The 22,134-nt window shown below is 41.7% G+C and overlaps 1 protein-coding gene across 4 annotated transcripts; it reads right to left on the minus strand.

The window, feature by feature from the left end:
• Window positions 1-6,368: 6,368 nt before the first annotated feature.
• On the minus strand, window positions 6,369-18,720 carry LOC125292683 (actin-fragmin kinase-like). 4 transcript variants are annotated; one of them, XM_048240090.1, is made up of 9 exons: window positions 18,679-18,694; window positions 16,410-16,564; window positions 12,661-12,834; window positions 12,397-12,479; window positions 12,077-12,155; window positions 11,369-11,415; window positions 10,968-11,085; window positions 10,460-10,647; window positions 6,369-6,507 (listed from the first exon to the last, which is right to left on the minus strand). In XM_048240090.1, the coding sequence occupies exons 3-9, from the start codon at window positions 12,821-12,823 to the stop codon at window positions 6,493-6,495; spliced, it is 693 nt and encodes a 230-aa protein (XP_048096047.1). In that variant the 5' UTR covers window positions 12,824-12,834; window positions 16,410-16,564; window positions 18,679-18,694; the 3' UTR covers window positions 6,369-6,492. The 4 variants fall into 4 exon arrangements, with proteins under 4 accessions (XP_048096047.1, XP_048096045.1, XP_048096046.1 ...); XM_048240088.1 differs by lacking the exon at window positions 16,410-16,564 and having other exon boundaries at window positions 18,679-18,720; XM_048240089.1 differs by lacking the exons at window positions 16,410-16,564; window positions 18,679-18,694 and adding an exon at window positions 16,154-16,187.
• Window positions 18,721-22,134: the final 3,414 nt, after the last annotated feature.

The raw sequence follows: 22,134 nt of genomic DNA on the forward strand, positions 1-22,134 counted from the left end.
TTCAGCTTTAATGCGTGCTGAACGGGTGGATGAAGTGTTAGATAGTTTTGAAGTATTGGATCGTTTTGAAGTATTGGATCGGTTTGAGATATTTGAAACGCTGTCACTTGGTTTTACATCGTCCAGTTGTATGGCAGAAGTTTCCATTGAATCAGGATTTCCAGCATTCGTATTGCATTCAGGTACATGAACATCAGCTGTAGCATTTCCATTGGCAGGTGCATTCTCATGCTGTGCAATCCCAGTGAGTGAGGGCTCTGCATGATCTTGAGCTACATCGGCTTGTTCGGTCACAGAGAGCCATTTTGTTACCTTTTCAATAAAGGACGCATTGTGTGCTTGTACATTTGTGAACCAATTGTGTTGTTTTTCCCGCTCCTCCTGGGGAAGCGTTGGCATGACAGTGTTATGGAGCTGGGTTGCATCTTTAAAAAGTGCATGATTTTCAAGATGAGACTGTATGGCCTTTATATTTTGTTCATTTTGGTTTTCCATAAGGCTATTTATTGTGTTCATTAAACCTTTTAGTTTCTTGATTTTTGTTTGTCTTTCCTTTTGAATACCTTCAATTTTAAGTGCTAATGCTTTGGCAGTAGGTTTAACTTGTCTTTTTTCTGAACCTTCATTTTGAACCAGACTGTCTTCAAGACAGTCATTTACCCCGTCAGCACTCATTTTTCATTCAAGTAAATGACCATACATCGATTACCATAACACCATAAAATGAATTCAAACACTCATAAGCAACAGCAGCAAGTAACGTTAATCAGACTGTAAGCAAACCCATAAGCACACAGCAGTTCACCACGTTAATAATTCACAGCAGCAAGAAATTGAAATGTTCATAGGGAAACACCATTAGTAATATGCAACAACAGCGAGCAATTGAAAAGTTCATGACACCTTGCAACGTTCGCAGCAGCAATCAATTAGAATGTTCCATAGGACGACACTCGCAAGACGCAATGAGCAACATTGTCCATAATCCACAGTAGGCCTAACAGGCACTTGAAACGTTCATAAGCGACACCACGAAATTCAAAACAGTCTTATAATCCCATACGATTCAGTCAAAGAGTCTTTATACATCAATTCCAGCGACGAGGCTACGAAGACGCATTTAATCCAACAGGGAAAGCGTTAATGGTGAAGACGCCGAATGCAGTATTCACCACACTGATAGTCATTAAATTTTGCAATAGCCTACCTTTGATTGCAGCGATGGGGCTTTGAACGCTGCAGTAGTTACCCAGGTTGTAATCCAGGAAGCAAATTTAATTCCAGTGATGAGGCTTTGATGAAGACGTCGTAGTAGGCCTAGTTACTCTCGGAAGTTTTCCAGGAATCGGCTTCTCCAATCGTCTCGTGGCTCAGTAGATGGAGCGATGACATCAGGAACTACGTGACCAGCTTCGTCCAATTGCAGTATAATACGATGATCAATTTTCGGAAATTTAGCAACAAAGTTCGAATGTTCACTTTATGAGCGATCTTTTGTGTACTACACTTCGCACATCGCATGGTATTGAAAAGCCTTATATCTCAACGTTTTGCTCTGCCTTGCATTCGAAAGACTATTGGAGTCTAAAAGGACTATTGGAGTCTTGATTGATATGGAGAGCAATAAACCAGAAGAAACGGGAGCAAGTGTGTGTGGACACTGGATTATTTAGTGCGTGTAAGACAATTTGATTTCCCCCTGCTTAGCCCACCGCGGCTTCTGAACAAGTTGGATCTAGTTGGATCTGGTAGCCGCAATATTAGTACACAAAAGAATAGCCTTCCCCCGTGCTCACCCTACGCCAAACTGAACTGAAGCGCAGGTGTCAGGTAGGACTAATTAAGACTTCCAATTGTGCACCACACACGCCCAGCGCCACACCCATGTCCCATAATAACCAATAAACAAAAAACACAAATCAAAGTAAACCAATACCCATAAAGTTTATCATAATGAAAAGCAAAATATAAAGAAAACATTTATGGCTCCTACAGTCGCTTATGAGATCCAACATGTTGCTGTTATTTTCTTCCTCCTCTTTCACTCCATAGATAGCGTAGGTTGTTCCTTCTGGCTCTTGATTCGAGATCCTCACACTTGGCAGCCACACTAGCTTCTCGATGGAGCAGATAGCGGAGAGCTCTTTCATTTCGTTGAGTTTTTTTCCTCTGCGTCAACCACTCTCTCTTCATAGTCTGTCATTTGTTGTTCAAGTTGTGTTGTCCTCACCTCACTAAAAGCAGTTTCTGCCCTCGTTAAGGATTCTTTGGTATCTTTAGAAGCTTCAGCGTGCTCCTTCCTCAATGTGCGCAGCTCGGCTAGCACTGCCGCCATGCTTTCCTCGCTTAGCCCAGAATCAGTTTGTTGGTCTTTAAACGTTTTCGGTGGTTTGTTGGTCTTCTTTTCCGATTGTTTTCGAAGGTTCGCCATAATGATTACTTGGTATGATTGTTTTTAATTATAAAATAAAAATAAAATTACATTTTGGCTAGTTTTTTAAATACTCTCCTCAGGAGCCTCAAGTCAGGCTGTTGGCTTGGTCATGACGTCACCGGAAGTCTCGATATTTCAGAACTATTCATGTGGACAGCTCCCCTTAAGGGCATCTTAAGAGCAGTGCACGTGCGTTCACGCTACGAGCATGTTCGGGAAACAGTCGGAAAAACCAAACGAACGATCGTAAGATGAATCGTAGAAAACCCTCGTAAGAGCGTGTCTCCGTCGTTATCGGGAAACTAGGCCCTGGGTGCTTGGCCAGAGTATGACAATTGCTTTGCCTGAATGAGAAGATAGTTCCAAGTATGTACTGTACGTCTCCTGAGTGTCTTGTTAACCAGCATTAAATCTCTCCACTGAAGAAAAGGAAGATGGCCAGTTCGGCAGTTTAACAGTTTAACAGAGTTTATTAAGTTACACACCCGCTATAAATCATTATAATTTATGATTACTTGATGTTATTCTGAATAAATATGTCTAATGTCATTAGGAAAATATATTTAATTCTGAAAATAACAAAAGTTATTCTGACACCCAGACTACCCTTATCAATGGCATCCCTTTAGCTCATGCTGAAATGTGGAATTGAAATGCATTGAGCCACGCCCAATCTGCAAGCTGCAGCCCGGGGTACTTGGAGCATGTTGTGCCTTTTTCCCGTTCTTTGTGTGAACGCAGGTGCGTTAATTAGCCATCGTAGGTGCGTTAATTAGCCATCGTGACGTCATGCTGGAGTTCCAATCCGAGCCGTCAATCAACACATAAAAGCGACCTGGACCTGTGCGTCGGAGGGGTGGTTGGGTGCGCTATGCCGAAGTGCTTGCCAGCATGAGAGGCTGCGCAGTAAATCAGACGTCATGTGACAGCAGCGCCAGATTCGATATTGGACTATGAACTATTTAGCCTCTTTCTTGTTTTCTCTTTTTGTATATAGTTAGTCATGAATAAATCTTTTTGAAGAGCATTTTTGCCTTGTCCGCAAGTTAAATTCCACCACAGAGCAATGCATGGAGAGCGAGAGCCTAAACTTTGGGCAATTCTATGTGCAGTCAGGGGGATCTGAGTCACTGAAAACCTTACTCAGAAAGTCAGGCTCATCTGATCTCACAACTAAGGGACCTCCTGTGACCTCCAGACAGGGAATCAGGCCAAAGCTTATTAGAACACGTAGGGACGAGCAGATAGGGCTCGTCAATGTATGCTGTTGTGTAGTATTGAAAAAAGTGCACATGGCCCTCACCTTGTGTAGGCTACAATAATGTAGCGCCCCCATCTGGAAAATTGGAATTATGGTTAATCAGATCCAATGTTTGCCAAACAATCAAGTCCACCCTTTCAGCAGTTCTACAATAGATTATTTATGGGTCTGTTCAGTTTCCCCCCATTTGGAACAGAGCACATGAATATGCATTATCTAGACTATCATGTATAACCCTTACAAATAAACTCATTAGTCAAACATTAAATATTTGTGTAAGTTGATTTAGTATACTGATTAATAATCACAACTTTGTTTCCACAAAGACACAAATTAAGAATGGCTCCCTCCTTTATTTGTCATCCACATGGGTGGTTGTTATGTCCCTCCCAAAGCTGGGACCAAATGTGTGCCCTTGGTGTACAGTAATAGCTCCCCCTTGTGGAATAGACCAGAGTCACAGTTCACCAAACCCAAACATCAAGCATGCTCCAGCTGTGCTACAATAGAGTTATAGTTATTTGTCTGTATTTGGCACTACATGAGTATGTTCAGTGTACCCCCATTTGAAACAGAGCACATGGATATGTGTTCTTTAGATATCATGTATATCCACATGTAACAATGCTGATTAATAATCAGCTTTATTTTCACAAAGACAAAAATTAAGAACAGCTCCCTCCTTTATTTGTCTTCCACGTGTAAACGCACATGTAAACAACCCATAGGCGACCTTCCTCTAATACACTCCATGTTCGTTTGTGTCCAAATATGCACATTATGGTGTAAACATGAACAAAACACATAAGTGTAAACACAAATAAAACGGATGCTGAACTGATTCAGTGGGTTCATGCATTGCAGCTCATTTACAACAGTTCTAAAGCATAATACTGATAACTGTGGCATTAAGTGGTGAAACACAGAAATGAAAATACTAATAGCAAGATAGGATGAACTCGTGAGCATTTTTGCTTCATTCATTTTCACAGTGAATCCATTCATTTAGTAATTGAAATTGACCATTATGGCTGAATGAAATCCAGGGAAATTCTTGTGCTGTTAGTGGTTGCTGTCTGATGTAAACAAGCAGACTTACAGGTGCAATAAGCAACATTGGCCAAACAAGAGGAAAAACTCTCACACACAACACACGCATACGCACACACACACACAAACCCATGTAGCCTGGGCAAACAGGCATGCTACTTTATCAACATTTAACAGCAACCATAACATTTGTATGAGGTGATTATTATGTGTGTCAAGGGGATACACTCGATTATATTAGCTATGTGTGGTTTGTCTGTTTATTGAAAGGTGATTAAGTATTGCTGTCCATGGTTTTAAAAAGTCTGTTACAATGTTGCCTATTACACCTTCAAAACTATGTGGCTAAGAGCAGGCATATAAACTGTGCATTGGAAAGATCCATTCATTATACAAACAGTTTGAAAAATACTGTTAACCTGAGACAACCCATGTGAAAGCAAAATTAGAAAAATAATCTGACCTGTTTCTACACTCTCCTTGGGAGAAATAAGAAGCAATAAGAGTAGCTTTTCAGTTTAACCTAAACTGGACTTGCTCTGAGACAATAACTCCAATGTAAGTTTAATTTAAGATATCAACATTCTGTGTTTTTTTTCTCAATCTATTCTTATTGCTCTTAAGGAGGGGTTAGGAGATAATGTTCAGATCTCAGTGAGAGCTGAGATGCGTTCAAATGTGGCAAACAGTGGCGAACGTTTGTGGTGAACATGTTTTTTCTGAACAGTTCAATTTGAACTACTTGCTGTAAATATTCCATTGTCATGGTAACACTTTATCAAGCTCACGTTCAGCTCCACTGTATGTTTGCAGAGAACTACCTCCTCTCCAGTGTTCGCAAACTTTTGCCAAAAACTCAAGGCAAACAGAAACCTGTTTGCAATCGTTCGCCTATGTTTGCACATTTGAACATACCTCTGATTTATTTCTTGTGGGACACAATAAGACATTTTGCTGGGCCCCAAAATAAAAACATTTCTGAATGTAAAGTTAATTTTAAGAACTGTATGAATACATTATTTCAGTGCACCATAAACACCTTGTCTATCAGGCTCATTGTTTTTCAAATTTTCTCGCAGAGAAAATAATAAAACTTTATTAAAAATATATATATATCTTAATCTTAATAAAATATAATATTGTGCTGTGGGAAAGGAAGTCCTGTTGTCTCCTGTATCACAGGGTCATCTGCCAGACAGAGATGGTTGCCTGCCCCGATAGTGGTTTCCCCCCAATCACGAGTAGAGCCTCAGGCAAGTGCTGCTCGATGCTCTCCTCCGAACAGTCCGACACCTCCTCCATGTCCCAGTCCTTCTGGAAGGCGTCCTGGTTCTCGAACATGAGACAGGGCCTCTTCAGCCTGTCCTCTCTTAGATCCTCCTCGGAGTCCCTCAGCCCCCTTTTGTCCAGCTGGAGCGTCTGCAGCTCAATGGCGCCCTCTAGCAGTGGCCTGGGCGCCGGCGACAGCTTGTTCTTGAAGGGCCGGAACTTGCTGGAGGTGGGGCTTCCCAAGGGGCTGTCTGCGAGCCCCGTAGTGCAGCCGGACGACTGGAAGCCAGGGCCCAGCCCCACCGCACAGTGGTGGATTCTGCCCGGTGGGTTGGAGGTCTTGATGGCGGCCACTTTCTCCCAGACGTGCGAGGGCAGGTTGAGCCTCCACAGGCTGTTCAGGGGGGAGTTCTGCGTCTCGCCTCCCCCGAACAGGAGCACGCTGTCTCGGTACAGCACCATGGAGTGGCCCACCAGTTTAGAGGGTCCGGAACTGGGAAGAGAAAACAACAAAAACAGGAAGTCACACAATGATGTTCTTTGGGTGAGGTGACCCTTTGCCTTACAAACTGTGAACACAAGGGAAAGGCGCGTTGACCTGAGACTATACTATTTTTCTGTCAAAGTACATGCAACCTTTCAAACAGTGAACATGGGCATCATAGCAGTTCTAGTGTTACAAACATCAGAGCCAGCTGCTGAATGAGATCATTTGATCATTTATTGACAAACAAAACTAGGGATGCAAGATATATCGGCGGCCAATATATTATTGGCCGATAAGTGAAAAAATGAAAATATTATTATCGGTCCGATAACAGAATTCTGGCCAATAATTTGTGCCGATATTTTTTAAAGTCCTAATTTAGGCCTACGTAAGGTCCGTCTGGCTACACTGAGCTACTTGAGCTTGGTTGGCTATACTTTTTCCTCAATATAATGTCATAGTATAGGGAATTGTGTTATTTTAGGAACGATTCATATAGATTTTTGCAACTTGCTAGGACCACATTGAATACAAAACAACCTGTTTCCAATTTTTTTCTTCATTTTCAGTGCCAAAATTCGGACAATGTATGCGGAAAAATAATATAAAGGCTTAAAGGTTGGTCAACTTTTTGATAAATATACACCTAATAAGGTAGACAAGTGAGATACAGACTATGTTCAAAAGATGTATTGCATCATTTGCCAAAAAATGTGGAGAAAAAATGGAAAAAAGAGAAAAACATCTGCGTCTTGTTTCATTATTGAAGAGTTCAACAAAACATTGTCATTGTCACTCAAGTATTTATCCTCACCACTGTCACTGTCTTTTTAATATTGGTGTACATCTCCTCAGAGCCTTCACACCTGCAAAGTTGCGTTAATGGTAAGTTGTTACTCTTGCAAGAACACCTTATACTGCATTGGCTGGCAAGACAACAACACTTCACAAGTTCCACAACAGCCTCTGGTGCTGGTGGAAGTTTTGACAGAACAGGAGCCCATTGCCCATCAAAAATGTCTCCATCCCAGTGATAGTGAGTCAAGAATCTTTGGAGCAGGCACTGTATCTTGTGCCCAAACATTTGCTTGCCTGTGTGCTCTCAGAATTTCAATTTAATTTCAGTTATAGAGCGTCAAAACATTACACATGTCTCATGGCGCTTTACAGAGTGTTAAACATTCAGACAGAGCCCATGAGTAACAGGGGCGAGGAAAAACTCCCAAGAATGGGAGAAACATATAGGATGAAACCTCAAGCAGATCCACGACTCAAGGGCCTGACCCATCTGCCTGGGGTCAGTTACAGGACAGTAAGTCTATACAGAGAATAGAACATGGTATTTAGAGCCACCTGAGGTATATGTTACAAAGTGGTTGGATGGTTACATAACCAGTATGATAATGCATGAATCCTATTTAGTGTTAAGTTCAAATAGTCCAGTGTAGGGGATGAATTGTCCATAGGAATTAGGAGTTGTCATCGGGCAAATAGTGGGTCGCTAGGCTGCGCGGGCAGAAATCCGAGCATGGGGACAGCAATAGGCGATGGTAGGGCAATCATAGGGATGGGATTTCCCTAGTTCCCAAGTTTTTCCACTCCCTGGTTGGGTTTTAGAGTTTTAAACATGTTCCACCAAAGGGCTTTAGCTGTTTGAAAACCATGTTTTGAGGAGCTGGCACAAATTTCTCACATCCAGCTAACACGTCTGGAGATGGATGAGGACCTACTACAAGCCTGCAAAGTGTGTTAATGACACCATCATGACTTGATTGACTTGAAACAGAAACCTTTCCTTTCCCACGGGATAAACGGTAAATGGCGGGACAAATGGTTGACTTTCAATTTCCTGATAGGATAGGATACCCGATAGGTCCACCGACTCTATACAGGATGTGATTGCCCTGAGCGAAGTTTGGTTTTTCCACCTCACAAGCCAACAGAGAGTTGCTAGACTACCCTGACTGCAAATTACATTTGCTGCCGCTAGGGTGCGTCAAGATTTCTAGGCTGTATCTTTTGTCGACGTTCTCCAGTGCCCATGATAATGAGACTGTCTTTGTTGATGTCTGGTACCCCTGCGAAAGGGCAAGCACCAAGACATCTGTGTGACATGTAGATATATGGGGTTTTGCCAAAATGACTTACTGCTACTGCCACCTTTGTGTGTGTGAACTGTGACTGGCAGTTTACATAGTTCAACAGCTTTATGACCAAGCTAGAGGATGAGGTTGGCTTTGGTTTCCTTCGATCCCAGGAAAGCTTTAAAGTCTTTGATTGGTGTAGAGTCTTGTATTTTGTATCCCTTATCATGTGCTTTTCCCATTGTATGGACCTGTCTCGTCCTGTCTTTCATGGAGTTTGTGATGGTATAGTTGTTAAATAATAAGTATTGTGCTTATTCCCAGCTGAGCCGTTTATGAGCGTTTAGTCCTAAATTAAAACGATTCATACTCTCTAGCCACTCACTCGCAATTGACTGACGTCAGGTTCACTTAAAGGAGCCACACATACTGTAGGGCTAGGCTACTGTTATGTTGTTGACTGCCGCACTATTGAGGACTATTATGAGTTCTGTCCATTATTTGGTGGTAGGTAAAATTACTGCAATAAAATTATGCTCATTAAATGCTTTCCCCAAATCACTTTTCACAATTTTTTTCAAGAATAATATTATCGGTTATCGTATCGGTATCGGCAACAACAAACCAATAAATTTTGGTTATCGTTATCGGCCCTAAAATTCCATATCGGTGCATCTCTAAACAAAACATTTTTCTAGTTTCTAGTCATTTTAACCCACACACGACATTTTCTCCTTCACACTGGAAGCTTATTCACACTCTTTCAGGAAACAGGAAAAACTAAACTTGACCTTGATCATCAAACCATGCATAAGAGACAGTTCACTTCTGCTACCACACACACACACACACACACACACACACACACACACAGACACATTGGAGCACTGTTGAACTGGAGCACACTGTGGTAGCCTACACATGGATAAAGCTCTATTTTTCCAATCACAGCTGCTTTGCATCAGTTCCAGTCATCTTGAAAGCACAAGGTCTGATGCACAGATTACGGCTCATTTACATTCTGACTACACTACACTGCCTGACAGGTTAGTTAGTAACCTCTGTAAAGTCCAGGCTAGATGGGGGCCCTATTAGGGTTTTATAACATACGGCACCCTCCACATTTGTTAGCACCCTTGGTAAAGATGAGTAAAAGTGGTATGAGTGGTATTAAAAAAAAAAGAGTCATTCAGCATTTTACTATGTAAACAATGAGAAAAAATTCTACGTCTAAGGGAAACATTTTTTTCTGAGAGGAAAAAAAAAGCCTCATGAAGAAATAAATATTCTTACATATATAACAAAAACACGTGCCACATGTTGAAAACTTGAGGTTGAGATATTTTGAATCCCTTTTTATCAGCGCTGCCCATAGATGTAGAGGTTGCTGTGTAATTCTGCGTGATGGTCACAAGGGATACTAACACACAACAAGCTCACACACTGAGAACTGAGATAGGCTCACTACAGGGATTTGAAAATAACCATCCTCCAGAGGACTCAGTATTTACATGTATATTTATTTTATATCAAGTATACCCGGACCCTACAATCCAGTTTAATAAACTGAAACCAATGTCAGCACACATATTGTATTGCCTGCATAGTAGTACACTCTATATGCATACAGAAGTTCACCACCAGCTTCAGTGGTTTCAACATTATCTTTAAAGAGGAAACACATTCTCTCTCTCTCTCTCTCTCTCTCTCTCTCTCTCACTCACACCACTCACTCACACACACTCACTCACTCACACACACACACTCACTCACTCATTCACTCACTCACACACTCTCTCTCTCTCTTTCTCTCTCACACTCATTCACTCACTCACTCACTCACACACTCTCTCTCTCTACCCACACACACTCACTGTGTTCTGATGTAGCTCCAGGTGTGGTTGGTCAGGCACCACCTCCACAGGTCCCTCTGCTCGCGGAGGCCACTCAGGCCCCCGTACAGGTACATGCTGTGCTGATGAGCCACCACCGCGATGCCCGTGTCTGGGGCCTGGACCCTGCTCCGCCTGGACGCCACTCAGGAGGGACCACACACCCGTGTCTGACATGACCACAACACACACACACACACACACGAGTGAATCAACAACAATCTCAACACAAGGCACTATAGGACTATAGCATGTTCAAACACAGATGCTATTGTTTATGTGCAAACAAAGTGTTTTAGAGTAAAACATAACGTAATTAAAATAAAAAGACAAATAAGTAATGTAATTATTGTGCGACTAAAGTTCAGAGTTCAATCTTAGGCACATGAAAAGAGCATTGTACACAGCCAAAGTAATGTAATTACTCTGTAATATGGGACCCAGCAGGACTGTGAGAATGATCCCGTTTTATAAAGGAGGTGACTCTTACCAAACTCATATTTCCAGAACTCCTGTGAGGGCCCCCTGATGTCGATGTATCCCCCATAGATGTACATGGCCGAGCCAAAGACCACGGCGCTGTGCCCCTTCCTGTTAACTGGTGCTGGCTACAGGAAGACAACACAAAGCCACATATTATAACACGTTTACAGGCCCCCTGTATTTATGTTTCCAAAATCATTTTCATGGCACATAAACTTTTAATAAGGCAAACGGCACTTATGCCACATTCTGAATGGGTCGCATTGCACACTTTAATGCACAATTTCACATATTATAACATGCACAAGGTGTGTATGCATGTGTGTGTGTGTGTGTGAGAGTGTGAATAAGGTGTCTTTATTGGTCAGCTCCCCCCATTGTTGCTCAGGCATTTGAAGAATGTCCCACCTGAGACGGTTGAATCTGGCCCTCGGAATACCTCCACTCCTCTTTCTCTGGAAACACACACACACACACACTCTTATCAGTTCACTTGTTTTGTCATATGGGCCTCATCGGCTACATACTTTTTAGTTCAACCATGCAAGAACTGACATTATGAATGCTGAAAGACATATGGATTCACAGATGTAGCAAGTTGTATATTTAAAGTTATTACAAGTATAATAACTTGTGATCAAACTAAACAGATAATCCTGATGGGTAAAAACAACACTTAAAGGTAGGATAAGCGATGCTAAGTGATTTCTTACACATAACAGTTTTTGTAAAATGTATAAAAGAATATCTCCTCACAATTTGCTAGCTCTCCATTCACTACACTATATATATTTATCACCCGGAAAGAAAAAATACTCTTTTCTGATTGGCTGGCGGGGTGGCTTTTAATTCTGAATAACGGGACACCTATGAAGTAGATCTGGTAAAAAAAGGTTTAATCGCCGTTCCATATCAATGCTTATTCCAGATGGTCTCTACACCTGACTAACCGGAATAGGCATGGAACTATGTACTTTTTACACATGGTCAAAGGTCCACATGGACAGGTTACGAGGTTGTCACAGTGCTTTAAAAGCAAGTCTATAAACAGTCACGGCCAGGGTGAGTTTTGCCCCACTGTCGTGTGTAGAGTTACACTCTTGCATTTGCACTTACCTATGTCAAACAACCATAGTGGCATCTTCCAGTCTGTGTAGGCAGAGTCTATCAGTCCTCCAAATACATACAGAATCCCCTACAACCATCAGTCACCACACAAGAAGACCCATTACTGAGTGAAATTACAGTATCTTTATTAAATGTTCTGTTTACAGACAAATGTGACCTATGTATTAATAGCATGATCATCGTGATGACCGTGTTTACCTACGCTTATGCAAGTTTTAATGAAAATAATATAGATGTTATCTCTAATCTTATCGGTTAACCCATGGTCATGGTTGGAAGTGTGATGGTCGTTATGTGCATTAGCTGACCTGATGTGACACCATGGTGTGTCCCTCCAGTTCTTCAGGAGCCCACTCACTGCTGCAGTCCAGTTTGGTCCAGTCATTACGCACTACACACACACACACACACACACACACACACACACACACACAAATACACAGGTATAAACACACATAGATATACAACCATGCATACCCAAGACACACACAGGCATATAAACACAGATATACAACCATGTGCACCCAACACACACACACACACACACACACACACACATCTTGACTCCTCACCCACGCTGTACTTCCAGAAGTCTCTGAGCACCATCCTCTCGCGGCCGCCCAGCAGGTAGACGTCCCCCTTGTGGGAGCTGCAGGCGTGCCTGTAGCGGGTGCAGGGGGCAGGGGGGCCCTGGGGCAGCGGCGACCACAGGGACAGGCTGCTTCTCTGAGTCATACTAGGGCAACCTGCCAGAGAGGGTGATGAATGTTCAGCATCTCTCCCATGCATGGCAAAATTAATATAAATAAATATTATTAAACAGTAACAACAACGTCATAGCCTACAATAATCAGAGGTGGACATAAGCTGTTTCATTAACTTTGTTGTATGAGTTTCGGTTCATTATTTGAATAAATTGTAAGCCTAGGCCTACTTCTAAAAGTAGCTTAAATGCAGAGTTAATCTAACTCTCATATTCCTACTACACTCCGTTGCATAAGATTCACCTACTGCTAGTTTTCTTTCATTATTTTGTTTTTCTTCATCACAGTCGTAGGCCAACTATTTCGATAGTGGACTCTGATTCATGGTAAGGACTCATGGTAGACTAACCACACCCCCTCACGGATCCCTTTCCATCCACAAAGATGTCTGAGGAACCGGTGCACGACTCGGACGCAGCAGCGCATCATCGGATTTACATACATGAATAGGCCTACTATTTTCTTGTTTCTTCTAACTTCATGCGTTTTACAACACTGGACGTTACAAAGACTGGACGTTTCAGCGTCCAAGAACTCCACATTGATCCTACGAAACCACGTAGCGTTGTGTATCACACTGTGGCCGAATGCTAAAATATTTGAACGATAGCCTAAAAAATGACATCCAGATGCAGTAGCCTATTCATAGCCATCACATTGGCTGATTTCGCGTAATTCGAGGAAATTCGCGTTGGCTAACCTTTCTCTTTTAATTCGTAAAAAGCCGATATAGCCTAGGTTAGGCTACATTGTTATTTTAACAACAGAGATGAGATGGCTGACTGCTGTCAACTTAAAGAAGCCTACCCTTACCTGCCTCCTCCTGTCTCTTTCTCTTCTGACTCAGTAGACGCATGATTCTCCGTATCATAATAACGCTTAAAACACTTGCTGGAGATGATGATGGTGCTTTATGCTACACTAATAGGGTACATGAACAACATCCAATTCGGAAATGTTCGAGAGCTCATTTGCACTACATATCACAGTCCAGTTCTTCTAGGGGGAAAAAATAAACTAGGATAGGAATGATATATTGCCAAGTGCAGCGGGTTGATCAGGACCACCTCGCGCAACGAAAAGGGACTGCTGTCAGGTGACTAGCATCTTGCCAGCATACAACTTCATTGCCATTGCCAAGGCGTGTGAAAGCGACTGCTGATTCAAAGTTATGGAAATTATTGAAGAAGAAAATCATTATCAAACGGGTGCAGTGCTAAAACAAAAGATTATCTTCCAAATGATTTTCAATAACGCACAGTGATGGCCTACATCAGTGGTTCTCAAACTGTTCACAATGAGTACCACCTCAGGAAACAATTGGCTCTCCAACTTAAAATACAATGGCCTAGGCTTGGGGTCCCCAAATAGTTTGGCCCAAGGGCCAAATTATGTCAAGCATGGCAAACCAAGGGCCAAAGCATTCAGTATTAAACACGCATACACCTGCAAACATTATTTAAAAAAAAAAAAATAATAATAATAATAATCATCCTAACACTCGGAGTCGGGCACATTTGTATATCTGACTCTAACCAAAAACATTTTCATTTACTGCACCTCTGAAAGCAAATGAACAACATTGCAACAATATGATACCTGCCCAAATTATCTTGATACTGATACTAAATGGATTCTAGTATACTGTAGGGCAAAAACCAAAACATCAGCAGAATGACCAACATCGAACTTAACATTTAAAAAATCTGAAAATATTTTGCCAATGTCAATGTAAGATAGTGGATGTGAAAACAACCCACAAAAAGGACTGTGTCATAGTGTGTTCAGAGATAATGAGATAATTAAATACCAGTTATCATTTACCTTGTTAAAATCTGACAGTGATTTTTTTTTTTCATGGCTCTCACCAAGTCCTACATGCGATGTGAGCAAGCATTAGCAATCAAATCAGTTGAATAGGCTGGGCTACATTGTTTTCAATTGGAATATCCTGTCAGTAGGCCTAAGAGACGTCAAGTCAGCGGTGCACATTAAATCCTCCACAGCAGTCGGATGCAGTGAGGATTCTCTCTATTAATAAAATGTCATTCTTGTCCGCTCGTGCCAGACACATACATGTCAGGTCGGGACACTCATTTGGCTCTTGCGGGCCGCCATTTGGGGAACGCTGGCCTAGGACAACTTCACATATTGTATACTGTTTTGTGTCGTTTGTTGCTGGCAGGTGGCATAGCCTCACAAGTCACTTGTGCTGGGCTCATTATACCACCAACTGCAGTTTCTGCTAGACATAGTCACCACACTTCTCTTCATAATACTTCCTGTTTGGAGCCATGATTGCATGAATGTTTTTGATCCGTCATATTTCCTTCTTTTTCCTTTGCTTGCCATCACAGCTGAGCTTGTCAACCATTTAGCCTATTGGCTCCTATTGACTGATATAAAAACAAATAGGCCTATTTTTTTCATGAAGGAATAGTTTAAATTTAACTTCAGTTTGATCGTGTGGTTAAGGATTTTGAATTATATCTATTTTGATATAATTTGAAGTGATTATGTCATCATCTTTATAAAAAAAAACTCTTGGAGTAGGCTACCACTAAGGAGTCCGCGTACCACCAGTTGTACCCGTACCAAAGTTTGAAAACCACTGGCATTCATAATAACCATGCCTAACATTACAGGCAATAGGTAGGCCTGTACAGCACAATCCCCACATGAAACCACCACATGAAACAACCACATTCAAATAATTTGACCAGTTCACACAGCAGCATCCCCAAGCACTCTGGTTTGATTCTGACCAGCAATCATGTCCTCATCCCACACTTAGGAACACTTAGGAAGATAAGCAGTCAGCAATCATAGCATTTTACAGGCTTTGTCACTTTTCCATCTTAGGCAGTCTGTGTCTGTCACTGATTTACAGGTCTACATGTTATTGCCAATCTTTGGCCGAAACTAAAAAGTGTAAGCCTATTTCTAACTGGTAGGCTACATCACTGCTCTTCTTAGAAAATGAATTATTCTGAAGCAAGTGTTTGGAGTGGAATCCCACTATCATAGGCCTAGGTTAGGCCTACTTAACAAATTAGCCCACCTAAAGGGACAGAATGTTGCTGCTTCCCTAAAATAGCCGATCATAACACATAGCCTACAGTAGGCTAAACCTACCAACCTCACAGACAGCACTGGGTCTAAAATAATTATTCTGTATAAAAATTCTGTAATAAATCCACAACATCAGCATTCTAGTTTTGATAAGTTGTCAGATATTTCAAAATACATAGCCTACTTTACAAACTGTTAATCATAAAAACAACAACTAATATTAACTTACAGGGTATCTTAATCACTGGTGAAAAATTACAGTTGGTGATTTCCTTTGAACTTTGATGAAAAATTCTAAGCAGCAGAATAAAGGAATGCCTCAAATCTCAACACTCTAGAACAAAACTTTACATTCCAAAACAATTTCACAACCATGTGGTCAGTTCCTTACTTCATATATAACTATACATACATCGTAACATTTCTTTCATTTCATGTTATGAGACACTGACCCTAGCAAGACTAATACAATTATCTTCACTTACAAAACAAGTGCTGAGGTGCTTGTTATTCTGGAGGGCCACTGGCGTTTGCTCTGGCGTTTGCTACTTGCGTGCAGGGCGCAGCCATGTAAACTGAGACCCAGCATTGGCCGGGTTTCCAGGCGACAACAAACAACTGCCTTTGTGATGTTGCATCTCTGTGGGGATGGAAGGGATTCTTTGAAATTAACAGAACCTCTGTGGAGAGATGATGCCCTCATGGTACAGGAGGTGGGCTTCAATCATGGTTATAGACCCTTTCAACAATAAAAACAAAAACAATGCTTGAACATTCTATTTGGGCCCCAATCTACTTCCTCTGCATTAAGATAACATATGGAATGTTAACACGGAAGCCTTGTGGGGCCAACTATGATGCTGATAATGGAACTCTCTTGAAAGGGTCTATACACGGGAAGATGTGCATACCCCATGTTCAGTTATGTCAAACCAGTACTGTCTCATTTGCATATGCAGTTGGGCTAAAAACCCAAGTGTTGACAGTCATACTAAACACCGACATGCCACATTACCGTGGCCTGTGCACTGACTCCTGTATGTGAGCATGCCGGATGGGCTCTACACTCCAGACTGGAGCTCTCAAGTGGTTGTCACAACAGTGTGTAGTGTTGCCACAGTTGACTCACCATGTCATAAGACCAGTGGGTCCCCAACCTGACACCCTCTTCAACTCCTCTGTGGGTATATATTTAGCAGCCATGTTGCCATATGCATTTCTCTCACATTTCTAATCAACAAGAGAGCCATGGACAGCCAGTTATAAGACCCTGTTAACTGTTGTATGATGTGAAGTCCATAGGCCCACTGCATAGTTGACCCTGTTGATACTACTAAAAGGGCACTAGAAATAGGGCCCAGGTTGAACTTTGCCAGACATTTGCCTTGCCAGAGATTAGTTTCCCTTTAGTACAATGCAAAACAGCTCATACCATGACGGACGCAGTGTGTGTAGACCAAGACTAGCCAGTAGCGAGTGTTCCTGTTCAGTATTGTGTACATCTTTCATCTGCTGCATGAAGTTACAGAACCCCACAGAACATGATAAAGAGGCACATCTCATCCAGTTCTACCTAAGAACATCAAGTGCATGCAAGTTTTGCTGTAAAAGCAGATCTTTCATTAACTGCCTGCATTGTCAGGAGTACTGTACCATACAATCGCATCTACAATATACTTAAGATTTCAGCACTTTCAGGAAACGATTTTCAGTGAATGAGGAAATTGATGAAGAAAGAAAGAAAGAAACTTGACAATGAGCAAGTTCTTTATTTTCACGCTGAGGAAATTGTTGGTGATGTAAAATGAGATAAATAATCCATAAAAATCTTTACACAACCACAGCTACATCATTTTCTTGAAATGAAACGCAGTTTCATCGTCCAGCATCATATCATAAACAACTTTTAGAAACATAGAGGGGGTTACTCAGGGAAGGGCTGGCATGTTAAAACACATCACGAAAGCATGCTCTTGCTCAGTAAGATGTCCCTTTCACACGTTGCCCAAGGTTAAACGTGGCTCTTGCCAAATCCGCATCTTTTCTCTCTATTGTTTATCAATATCACACATCACAGACATGAATATAAAATAGCCTAGATTAAACATATTTGTAATGTGAATGCAAATTGCAGAAATACGTAGGCCTGCCGAGGAAGACTACACCAAACAGGACGCAGCGCCTACATCGGAAGCGTGTCTTTAGACGGTTTTTTTTTTGCGCAAGGCTATGATTAAAACAGTTCAACAGACAAGCCTATAACTGTATGTGGTTGCGCAATCGGAATTACACATGCTCACAGATTTAGGCTGTACCTACGTTGCTCACGTTAACAGACGAGTTTTAACAGTGTTTTAAAAAAGTTAATTTTGTGATAGGCCTATTGAATGGAATGTGCATACTGATGCATCAAAACATCATAGGCGAGTAAGTATAGGCTATATGCCTACTATAAAATGTATAAGTTAAGTAATTAGTTGCAGATGTATTGTTTCCATCAGGCTAAAAACAATCGCTCCCAAGATAGTCCAACATATCCTAACTTTGAATTTCCCTTGCTTTGTCTATAGACGTGGGCTTATAGGGCGTATGCATAAAGACAATAATCGAAGTCTTGGAAGACAGTTAACGGACTAGATTGAAACAAGTTTCCTCTTTCCTTTTTCACTTGTGGAATAATTTCCATGGTATGTTCTACTTTGTAACAACATGGTAATTGGTCGATTACTTTTACAATGTAACGGATTTACTTACTTGATCATCAGCTCTGATGTAGCCTACCCGCTCACTTCAGATAGCAACAGTGAGTGAGGGTGAAGGAGGGGCGTCTTGTCTCGGGATTTATAACCAGGAAGCGTATCCCCATTACACCACTAGCCTACTACTAGGCTACATGGGGTTCGGGGACGGTGCGCTAAAAAGATAGATAGATAGATAGATAGATAGATAGATACTTTATTGATCCCCAGGGGAAATTCAGCATACATACAACACAAACACATTCTTTAACAGCAGAAGAGTAATTAAAGTATATAATATAAAAACACAACTAAGCAGTAAGGACAGTAGAAGATAAAGAATATGCTAAATATACTAAAATACAAATTATACTAACACTTAATCTAAATCAATTCTAAAAACAGTATCCACATAGTGGTGATTAATAAATCAGAGGCGCTTGCAATGACTGAGGCAGGGACTGAGCCTGTGATTCTCTGTGCATGGTAAGGTGCTCTAAGGTGCTCTGTGTGAATGAGTGTCATGGTGGTAGTGCAATGGTGATAGTGGTCATGGTGATAGTGCAAATGAGTAAGTCAACAGTGCAACAATGCAGAAATAAAGTAAAGTAAAGTAAAGTCTACATATCTATATATTTAACTATTTAACAAAATGTATAAGTGTGGCCACAGTTCGGCTGTGGCATGGAGGGGGTTATGCATATGTGCAAATGTGATAATATAGCACGCAAACAGTGAGGCATAAAGACAGTGGTACAAGTGGCTAGTGGACATACAGTACCAAACATGGAGGGGATGAAGAGGCAGACAGACTATGCAGAGAAGTCTATCTCTCCTCTTCCCTTAAGTGAGGCATTGAACAGTTCAATGGATCTGGGGACAAATGACTTTCTCAGTCTGTCAGTTGTGCAAGGCAGTGAGCGAAGTCTCCAGCTGATCAGGCTCTTCTGTTTAACAATAGTGCTGTGGAGTGGGTGACACTCATTGTCCAAGATGTTGATCAGTTTGTTCAGGGTCCTTTTGTCAGATAGTGAAGTGATACACTCCAGTTCAGCTCCCACTACAGAGCCAGCTTTCCTTACCAGCCTGTCAATTAAGCCCCACATCCTTCTTCCTTGTGCTTCCACCCCAGCATACTACTGCATAGAAGAGGACGCTGGCAACAACAGACTGGTAGAACATCCTGAGGAGCTTACTGCACACATTGAAGGACCGCAGCCTCCTCAGGAAGTACAGCCTGCTCTGCCCTTTCTTGTAGAGTGCATCAGTGTTGGCTGACCAGTCCAGTTTATTGTCCAGGTGGAGACCCAGATGGGAATTCTTTCACAAATTTTCGCACACACACACACACACACACACACACACACACACACAAATACACACACACTAGCCAATATTGTTTGTGCTGAATAGGTTAAAAGCCCTGAAATCACAGCAGATTCACACAGCTTGAAAAAATACAGTGGACATAAGGGGCGCCGCTAGGGTTGTCAGTACGCACCAGGGCGCTAACCCCCCCAAAAAAAAAGAAAGAATGGTGGCTACCCTACACGTAGAGGTGTTTCAAGCTTTTTAAAAGTTATGGGATGAGGGATATTTCACCCCCGGGATTTTTTTTCGATTCTGGCTTTCTAAACACACCATTTTAACGCAATTTGGGTGGGACAGAAATACCTAATACCTTTACAGAGCAAGCAGCTCTGGCCATATCGGCTCTGGCTCACATGAGGGATCATTGCTTTAAATGCATTATCGCTTCACTACCCACTATCGCTTCACTAACACGCGAACAAGGGAAAGAAAAGAAAAAAGAAACCAATGAGCTTATGTCGCAATTTGCGATAGGCCTGGAGAAAAGACAGCTACGGTAACCTAACAACAATGATTTGCTTACACTGCTGTTTGGTTGTCCCAAACTTTGAGATTATCAATACTCCGCATTAACTGAATCTTATCAATCTTGAAACCAGAACTGATGTTCCAAACAGCTTGACTGTAGGATGCAATGCCTAATCTCACTGCCTTCGGCATAACTGCTAAGAACAGTGCTCCTAACTGTTAAACACCTGAAAAATATTAAGCTGCTGTTTTCTTAGACGAGCACTAGGCCAACGCTTAAATGATTTATGACTGAATGGAACGTTGCGTTTTTAAGCGCCAGAACTGCTTATCATGTCGTGACAAAGTTTACACCAATCATCTTCTAATGTATCCTTATGTTGAGATGTCCATTCTCTTTGCCCTAAACATCATTTGTGCCCGAAGCATGTTTCAATTAAGACAGTACACAAGCTATTTTTATTGTTGTAATATTTAATGATTTCAATAAAGCTGAACTTTGACCATGCATCATTAAGTATTCACCATAGACTGTATTTATAGAACTATATTTCTACAGTCTATGGTATTCACCAGTTGGGGAAAATCCATCATCATCGTGAACACTTCTTACCAATTAATTTGAGTAGATTGTGGTATTGGAACAGTATGGAGCCAACTAGTGCGATCAATTTTGTTCAGAGTAGCCTAAGCCAAAATGGGAGGGGTGGGGTCTAACGTGAGCTGTTATTAGATCAGTCCAGTGTCAATATGTAACCAATGGGCCGCTGATTGTCCTTCCTTTGGGCCGATCGTTGGCCAAAATGATTAAATTATATCCTATTCTATCGGCCCAAAGGTGCGTCGGCCCACCGGGAAAATGCCCGGTATTCCAGATGGCCAGTCCGCCCATGCTGATGCCTGATTCTGCTCATGGGTTTTCTACAGTCCATAGGCCGAGGCTGTTATTTTATGGTAGCCTATGTCCAACACCACAGCAAATGTTTGAAAGCTCATTTGATCAGAATAGCCAACTTTTGAGGGGATGTTGCTTGATGAGTAGCCTATGCTAGGCCAAGATGGATGGATAGATGGAGAGCCGACCGCTATTTGCTTCAGGCCATATAGCCAGCCATAGCGAGTCTGTGTTTAGCTTTTTCCAACACGACTCCATTTTGAACACTAGAGGGCACCAAATATCCACACTGAACTTTCATTGGGTTATTACACTGAACTTTCATTGGGTTTGACGACTTAGTATTACCAGAAAATAGGAGCTCCATTGTGTTCAACCCAGCATGCATCACATCAAGTCAGATCTGCACAGATCTGCATGAAGACGAACACGCCTAATGTCTATGCCGTAGACGGGCTCTGGTATTACGGTCACACGGGAAGTCACCCACAAATGGCATTATAGCCTACCTGTCTGGGCCAGAAACCAAAGCTTGATATAATAGCCAAGTCTATCATAAACACCGACCTAACCCTATATTTTATTCACTAGGCATGAATTACCAACATTGTTTGTTATACTGTATAGGCCTAGGCCTACATACGTTTTTTCCATTTAGTTAAAAAAATAGAATTTTCAGTGTCTGCTACAGCTAGGTCTATTCCTATCCTGACACATTTTTTTGATTGTGAGAACTCA

The sequence above is a fragment of the Alosa alosa genome, chromosome 3 (assembly GCF_017589495.1).
Source record: "Alosa alosa isolate M-15738 ecotype Scorff River chromosome 3, AALO_Geno_1.1, whole genome shotgun sequence".
NCBI classification, from domain to species: Eukaryota; Metazoa; Chordata; class Actinopteri; order Clupeiformes; family Clupeidae; genus Alosa; species Alosa alosa.

Coding starts and splice junctions, on each gene's coding strand:
- LOC125292683 (XM_048240087.1), bottom strand. CDS start 13,723: ATGATACGGAGAATCATGCGTCTACTGAGTCAGAAGAGAAAGAGACAG. Junction 12,835..13,665: donor AAAGAGACAGGAGGAGGCAG/GTAAGGGTAGGC, acceptor CCTCTCTGGCAG/GTTGCCCTAGTATGACTCAG. Junction 12,156..12,396: donor ACACCATGGTGTCACATCAG/GTCAGCTAATGC, acceptor TGATGGTTGTAG/GGGATTCTGTATGTATTTGG.